This window comes from Morone saxatilis, unplaced genomic scaffold (genome assembly GCF_004916995.1).
Source record: "Morone saxatilis isolate NCDOM2014 unplaced genomic scaffold, NCSU_SB_2.0 Contig11, whole genome shotgun sequence".
NCBI classification, from domain to species: Eukaryota; Metazoa; Chordata; class Actinopteri; family Moronidae; genus Morone; species Morone saxatilis.
The window spans coordinates 28,027,982-28,035,908 of record NW_023339663.1 but is presented as its reverse complement, the minus strand read 5'-3'; the positions used below and the strand labels follow the sequence as shown (position 1 = coordinate 28,035,908).

Sequence of the window (7,927 nt, the reverse complement as noted above, 5' to 3'; positions counted from 1 at the left end):
TGTTTTAACAATGCTGTGAGCACCACAAACAAAATTCTATTGTGTCCAAGTGGAGACAGAATACTCAGAGACATATTCCTCAAGACTTTCAGCATCTTACTGTATGATGCTCTTTCCAAAAGCTTGAATTGCAGCTGAGCATAAAATGTTGCTGAGGGTAGGTTTGGTCCATTTCAAAATACCTATCAGCCTTCAAAAATCTATATTAGTTCAACCCTAATGCGCATCAAAAATAGAACAAATAAAGTGGGAAACTGCTGAGACATAAGCACCACAATCCTAAGTCATTTGTTAGAGCTTCAGTATCAACATGCTGCACAAATGTGCCACAGTATCTGTCTCAAGAATCGCAGGGTGTTGCGCTGCAAAATGCCAGCTTCTACTTGGTGAGTGCCTGTTGTGTGATGTTTTCACAGACTGCTATTAATGTGAGGTGATGCCTCTGAGACCACACACTCACACTTACTTACGCACACACACACGGTCCACCGTATCCCAAGGCGGTCTCCGACACATGCTCAGAGTGCAGTGTTATGCCATTGTTCCATCCTCCTTCCCATTTATCCATTCTGTTAAGCATGACACATGTATTAACAGTGGATGGATCCTGGAGCTGTGTGTCCTCACACCATATGTTTTCCTTTCCCGGGCCCTCTCCTCTCCAACAACCACCACTGTCTGCGTCTACCGTCTCGCAACACACCACAAGAGGGCGCGCTTGCTCTTTCATGCTGTGTTGGAAGAGTGTTGTAGAGATATGGGCTTGTACTGTAGATTGCCATACTGCTGTTCCTTAGCTTGAATATGAGTGAATAATGGTGAGACTACATAGATTGAGACAGATTTTTATCAATATCATTCTGCCATCTTGTTGCACACTGTCTGCATCGACCCCTAAGAAGGGCAGAATCTTTGAAGGAAACAAATAAATAAGCCTTGCATGCAGCCTCCGTGTGATAAATGAATGCGAGGCAGGTTTTCTGTCTGTGAGGTGCATCTGCCGCCTGCCCGAATGGGAAATTAAAAACTGCGAGGGGAAGTTATGCTAAATCTATAAAGTTGGCCGGGAAATTTCTCCCCCTTCGCAGCGGCAGTTGTTTGGGGAGAAGGAGCACCGTGCTTAAATAATAACATTCCAGGTGGCTTAGTTAATGAACAGTGAAAATCAAATATGGAGCCTAATCTGGAGCTCGTTACAGGAAGTTTCTTTACAGGGAAGTCAAAGGCAGGAAGTGCCCTCAGGGAGAGACGAGACACTTTTTGAAGCTTCAAAACAAGGAAACTTTTATCTTTGATGTATTTTAGTTGTGGTGGCTTTTTTACATAGAAATAAATAAAAAAAAGTATATGTTTGGGACATGGACAAATGAGTGGTGTTTAATGGTGGCTTCTTACACTTTTTCAGTAAGAGTATTTAGGTAAATTATCATGTCATTCAGTTTTTATATAGAAATTCTGAAAGTGAATCTCTACCAGAGGACATGATTGGTCTAAATGTGTGCAGAGGAATGCTCAGATATCTATACATAAACCTCCATATCTTATTTACTGTCTTAGCTTGCCATCTTGTGGTGAAAGTTGGTTATGGAATCCTATCCTTCACTGGTAAAGAATTATATTCTGAGATGTACTGCAAATTTGATAGTTAATTAAGCAAAAGGGGACTAACCGTTCAATGTACATAACTGCACACTCACACCTTGCCATGTTAATGTTTCTTTGTGTGATCTAGGAAACTATGAGTGTAAATTAGGAATTAGATTTGATCTTATATGTTCCAGTTTTTCAATCCGCATTTCTACCAACATCATTAGAATGAAATAAAGCTATTTGTAATTATTCTCTGGTGTCAGTGGAACCATCTGAAGCGAGCAACCCGAAGCATTAAAAGCATTTGAGACATACAGTAAAGTAAATGTTGGTTGCAGGGATGCAGGGGTTGTTCATTTCATGCACAGACAGCAAGAGAATTATTACTCAGTGCTGAATCTAAGAGATGTTTTATCATGTTATTAGCTCTTTATTTTCCCTCTGTTACGGCGGCACTTCCTTTCATTTCGATATCCATTTCCGTCCTTGCGAAAGCACAGCTCAAATAAACCCGTGTTTTAATTTGGTTTTGTCAGATTCATAACGCCACTTTAAAAGAACATGACATGCAAATGTGTTCGGCGGTGTTTTATTGCAAAATAATTTTCTAAGAAGTTGCTGAGGGAATGAAAGTGGAGAAAAGGAGGGGGGGTTGGGGGATGGGGACAAGTTGTATTATTTAGTGGCCGCTGCTGTGGGACCTAATTACAGTTATGCATTTGTTACTGTCTCACCGAGTCTTAAAACTTTTTTTATTAGAATTGCTCACTTCACTTCTCACCCACTGTCACACTTTCCCCGTCACACTTACTGAGCCGACCAACTTGCTTGTAACAAGTATGAAACTACTCCAGTTGCCATAACCATAATGTGTTACAGTGGCGTCTCGTATCGTTTCAGAAACGGTTGTTTTCACTGAGCACCCTATCACAGTCTCACAGTGTAAGCGCCGGTGTACAGGAGATACAAAAATAAACTGATAAAGAAATAATATCTAATAAAAGCTCTGCTGACCTTGCTTACATAAAGATAATACCGTACTTACAGTGATTGTTGTGGGTGTAGATTAGGGGTGTAAGAAAATATGAATACACTTGAGTATCGTGATATTATGTTTTCTGATATCCGTATCGATTCTCAAAAACACAGTATTGATTTTTAATTAATAGTTTACATGCAAAGATTCGTGGCAATTCCCTAAAATATTATTTTTTAAACAGGCAATATATCACAGTATTGCAATATATTGAATCATAACCCAGTATTGTGATACATATCGTATTGCCAGATTCTAGCCAATACCCAGCCCTAGCATAAATAGTAGACAGGGTGGATTGAATAACAGGAAACCCCTAGAATGCAATGCAAACCAAAATAATTCTGCAATAAGAAGGTTACACAAGACGTGAATTTATGGACATGAGAATTGTGGGAATTATTGTATATGAATGTATTTCATTTGAAGGTGTTCCTGTTATTTTCTCCTGTATGTTTGGATACTAACATCAGTATATTCATTAACAACACAACAGATGACAGTAAAACTCTGTAAAAGCAAAAGGTTTTTCTGTTGCTAGTCCTATTTTTTTCAGTTTTTTCGTAATAATTGATAGAGCTCGAACATTTTAAAGGGTCAGCTCACTGAAATTAACAATTTCTCGCCTATCTCTAGCAGTGCCTAGCCATGCTGATACTTTTGGTTTCATTTGTCCAGGATTAGAGTTATCCATCTTTGATATTTCAGCCACCATAGCAATACAAAGGACGTTTAATTAATTTGGTTTGTGGGAAACTTGTCTTTAAAAACAAAAACAGTGTCCCTGTAAATCGGGATAATCCAAAGACTTTGGGTAGTTTTGACTGGGACCACTTTATACCAAAGAAACAGTCCCTATGAAAACTGTTTATGGTTAGGTCTTTGGATAATCTAGTCTATAATCTTATAATCTATAATTTTGTTTTGTTTTTAGCTGTGAGCACCACAAACAAAAATTATATTCAACCTTCAAGAAGCCCAGAACCCTGGCACATTAAAACTCAAAACTATTTTTCAGATTAAGTGCCAGGTAAAGTGGAAAAATACATTTCTTCTCTCATAATTTTGAGTGAAATGGACCCTTTTAAGCTCTGACACAATAGGCCCCCATTGGTGGAAAGCCTGACAGTCTTCAAATCCATCCATTTTTGGCGACACTATGACGGCAACTGATGCCAAGGTGGTCCTGTGTGTGTGTGGCTGTGGTGTGTGTGTGTGTGTGTGTGTGTGTGTGTGTGCTGCAGGGTGGGGTCTGTGTGTTGGGTCCGTGGTGCTAATCTGCCTCTTGTTCTCTCATTGGCCGTAGTGCATCTCTGGGTAGGAGAGGAGGACCAGCCCATGACCCATGACCCCGCGCTGACCCACGACCCCAACCATCTTAACAACGACCTTAACCACCCTAACAACCATAACCTAGGCGACCCCGAGGGGCTGGACGCCCACGCTGTAAACAAAGACTAACGGCCCCCTGGAGCAAGGCAGGATGATGAGGATGATGGTGAAGGCGATGATGATGATGATGATGAGGAGGAGGAGGATGAAGGATAAATGAAGGAATACACTATAACAAAGACTTTATTTAAGATGAAAAAAAAACACATACTACCGTCAGAGTCAAGAGAAGGCGAGAACTATATGAAGGAAAGTTCGGGACAGTTTTCCTTTGGGGACGGATTTTGCGAGATGGACCTAATGACTTTTGCAAGCGTCCTTGGACGCTAAACAAAGTGACGGCAACTTTCCTGTGTTGTCTCCTGTGGTCTGAATGCCCCTTGTCTTCGTTGTCTTTTCTCTTATACAATGTTTATTTTGTTTTTGGTTTTCTTTTGATGAAACTACCTGTCTGATTAGCACTTCCTGTAACTGGCACCGCAATCTCTGATACATTCCTTGAGCTAGAAAGGTGTGTCTTTTTTTAAATTAGGACTGAAGTGTAGTACTTAATCAAATGCTTTCAAAAAGACTTTTTCTCTCCTGTTAAATGAAGAAGACAGTTATTTCCACGTCCACGGACCACCATTGTATTGTACCTGGAATGTATTCTACTGTAGAATAGAAACTCAACTTTACCGGACTGTTGACAGAGACCAAGCACACTACCTGTCACAACAGCCACTTCTGGCTCTCCTATCAGCTGTCATAGACTCACTATTTATGTCCCATGACCATGCATCACACTGATTATGGTTGATAAAGGACAGGGCACCATATGACAATCTGCAACACAAGTTGGTTTCCAGAAATAATGTGGTATCGCTGGTAGAAAAACAGTTGACTCTCGATGATGGTGGTGCTAATGATGATTGTGAAGGAGGCCGAATAATCAAACTGCCCTAAATGTACTTATAATACTATATCCCCCCTCCATAACCAGGCCGGTACAGGCCTTCATCCTGCTATATGGCTCCCTTTGTCTTTTTTTCTTCTTCTGTATCATTCAACATGGAGCCCATAGACGCTTAATGTACATAAAGAGATATACAGTAGTTAAAAAAACAGTGAAAACTAAAGTTTTAAAGCGTTTGCGACGAGGAGAAGCAAAGACAGTAGTTTACACGGCCACGGAAAGGTAGGCATTCTTCTAGAGTTTGACAAAGAAGAATTTAAAAAAACAGATTTCAAAAACAAAAAAGGGGGGGGGACAGTTTCTTTCTTTATCGCCCTCCACTCGTTTCTCTTCATCGCTCATGTCAACCTCAAGGACTTCTAGTGTTGCAGATGTTTCTGAAATACTGCCACTGATCATTGTTGCACAGTGTTACTGACTACTGAAAATGGTTTGATGTATTTACTTTAAGATGAGAAAAAAAAAGAACAAAAAACTGGAAAAAAGACATATTGTGTATAGCCTTAGATACAAGTCATCTGTTATTGCTTCTACAAAGCTATGTAGCTGTGCTAGACCGTAGGACGTAGGGTTGATTTTATTTTGGATTTTTATATGTACTGTACATTAATGCCTTCTCCATTTACTGATCAAAAAAAAAAGAGGAAAAAGATGACAATCGTCTCCTGTGCTGAAAACATATTTGCCCCCATATATACAGAATCCATTATGCATAGAGGGACTTTATCCTTTCTTATTTCTTTCATTTGTTTTGGTTCTCAGAAGTATTTTGCACTGTGATAGTATTATAAATCCAACCTATACAGTACAAAACTAGCTAACTAACTAAACTGAAGGTGTGTGTCTGTGTGTCCCTTGGCATTGTGAAATGTTTCTACGTCATTTTTTGTGAACCCAGAGAAAAATTCTAATGCGGTATGTACAGTTCAAATATAATACTTCTTTATTTCAGTTCGATCAACCTCTATACTGTATGTGGCTTTGACAAATTGTTACCCAGATTTCTTTTGTATGCTAATGCCCCCTTTGACCTGCAGCGTAGGCCTGTCACTGCTTCAGCCTGAGTGTTTTCCAATGCTCAAATTCCAACTTGAGGAGATTTTGCCGCAGTACAGCCTCTGATTTTTGTTTCCCCCCATTTTAATTTGATTTATGTAGATTACAATTAACCATTCTTTCAATTTCAATATGCCAGGAAAAGAGGGGATTCAAAAGTAAAATAACAAGAGTGAGACATGAAAAGTGAGAAGTAATGGTTGTAGGGAAATATAACAGGGTGTCTGAAGGGAGGAATTCTGGAAATGGGGTCTGAGTAAACCAATCAGACGTATCCTGCCGGAGGCACTGACCAATGGCTTTGACCTCTGACCCTATCTCTGTTTTCCAGGGGTGCAAAGATGAGAGATTAATGGCGGGAGTTTCGCTTGGGCTCTCTCCATCTCTGAACCAGCTATAATGAGCATTCCACTCCACATATTATGTACAAAACCTGTCTTGTGAGCTGAACACTCTTTATGTTTCGCTGTACCCTCATGGCAGATGCTTCGTTTTGTAACTACTGAACTGTACTTATAGTAAAAATAAAATGTATTCAAACTAAAAAAAAAGGATTGTCACAGAGCAACGGCCTGTTTCATGTTTTTAATTTCTTCATTTCTGACAGAGCGAGAATCAGGAGGGCGAGCCGGCGTGTCGGCGAGCGTCGCTGTGTGATCAGAAGTGGGTAAACTATTTGGAGAGTAGTCCATCAGCCCAACACAAGTTATTATCTCTGTCAATGTGATGGCAAAGCTTCACGCGCTGTGATCATGATGTCGAATACACACAACTAAATAACTGCCTGCACCACTTTGTCTCCCAAAGGTGCTCTTATAGTAGCTGTAGTTGAACAATATGGATGATGAGAAACACGTGAGTTCAGTAATTTTAATGACAGAATATGACATGTATGATCAGAAACGTGTCAGGGCTGATGGTGCATATTTGTCTCTTCCCTCATCTCCATCTCCCCATTCAGATGCTGTGTTTCCGGGTTTTCTTTTTGACATTGAGTCCCTGCATCTGCCGTGTCTGTCTCTTCTGGTCCATGCAGCTTACTTTGGACCAGTCCTCCCTTGTATATTACTCTTTCAAAACATATTGTTTAAACTAACAACAGCTATAATTTATCTGTCAAGACTACAAAACCAGTTGTAGATAACATGCTTCAGATCAGAAAATCTAATCCTTTATTCAGTGAACTCTTACTAGCAGATGCACATTAGGTTGTTGCACACAGGTTGCAAATATACAGAGATCAAGGAAATATTTACTGGTGGAAGTAAAATGTTGATCTTAAACTAAATTAGCAATATAACAATGGAAAAAAGTATAGCTATATTATCAACAACAGGGCTTGTACCTAACTTTTTCTCCACTGTCCCGAAGTAAATGCTGGCAGCCCCCCAGGCTTTTGTTTTCAAATTATTTTGATAATTAAAAGTGATGCATAACAAAAAATAAAATACCATGAAAATGATTCAATCATAAATTGCAAAATTAATTGCATTCATTCAATTGATAAACAGTTTTTTTGTAGCAGTGTGTGTGTCACAGTAGTGTAGCGCCCCAACATTTGTTTTTACATTGTCTCTGATCCTTTTATTCCCATCTACGACATGTTGGGATACCCTTGAGTTAGGGGCCTAAATAGGTACAAAAAGTCAGAAGTAAACACATTCATTATGCAAAAAATTAGCGTGTGTGTATCTTACCTGGGAACTACCATAGTCAGGGGTTTGCTCGGCTTACTCAGCTTACAGCGGAACACTGGCTGCCACATGCTCTTCAGCCTGAAATTAAAAAAGCTGCAGTAAGTAACTTTTATAAGAGTAACTTTTTGTCATATTTGCTGAAACTTTCACTATATCCTGACAGTAGTACATGAGACAGATAACCTGTGAAAAAATCAGACA

General features: G+C 39.6%; 1 protein-coding gene and 1 long non-coding RNA gene across 4 annotated transcripts in view; one reads left to right on the top strand and one right to left on the bottom strand.

Annotated features, from left to right (window-relative positions):
- The window catches only part of LOC118320972, a 76,568-nt gene that overhangs the window by 14,624 nt on the left and 54,017 nt on the right, over window positions 1-7,927 (bottom strand). For both annotated transcript variants that reach the window (XR_004796385.1, XR_004796386.1), the window contains exon 2: window positions 7,727-7,804. This is a non-coding gene — a long non-coding RNA (uncharacterized LOC118320972). The remainder of the gene's footprint in view (window positions 1-7,726; window positions 7,805-7,927) is intronic.
- The window catches only part of znf536 (zinc finger protein 536), a 179,602-nt gene that overhangs the window by 155,368 nt on the left and 16,307 nt on the right, over window positions 1-7,927 (top strand). The window contains exon 6 of one of the 2 annotated variants that reach the window (XM_035652106.1): window positions 3,933-6,564. The exons of the other annotated variant lie outside the window; for it this stretch is intronic. Coding sequence (XP_035507999.1) covers window positions 3,933-4,087 — 155 coding nt within the window. The 3' untranslated portion in view covers window positions 4,088-6,564. Of the gene's footprint in view, window positions 1-3,932; window positions 6,565-7,927 lie in introns of those variants that run through there. 2 annotated transcript variants of the gene reach the window in all.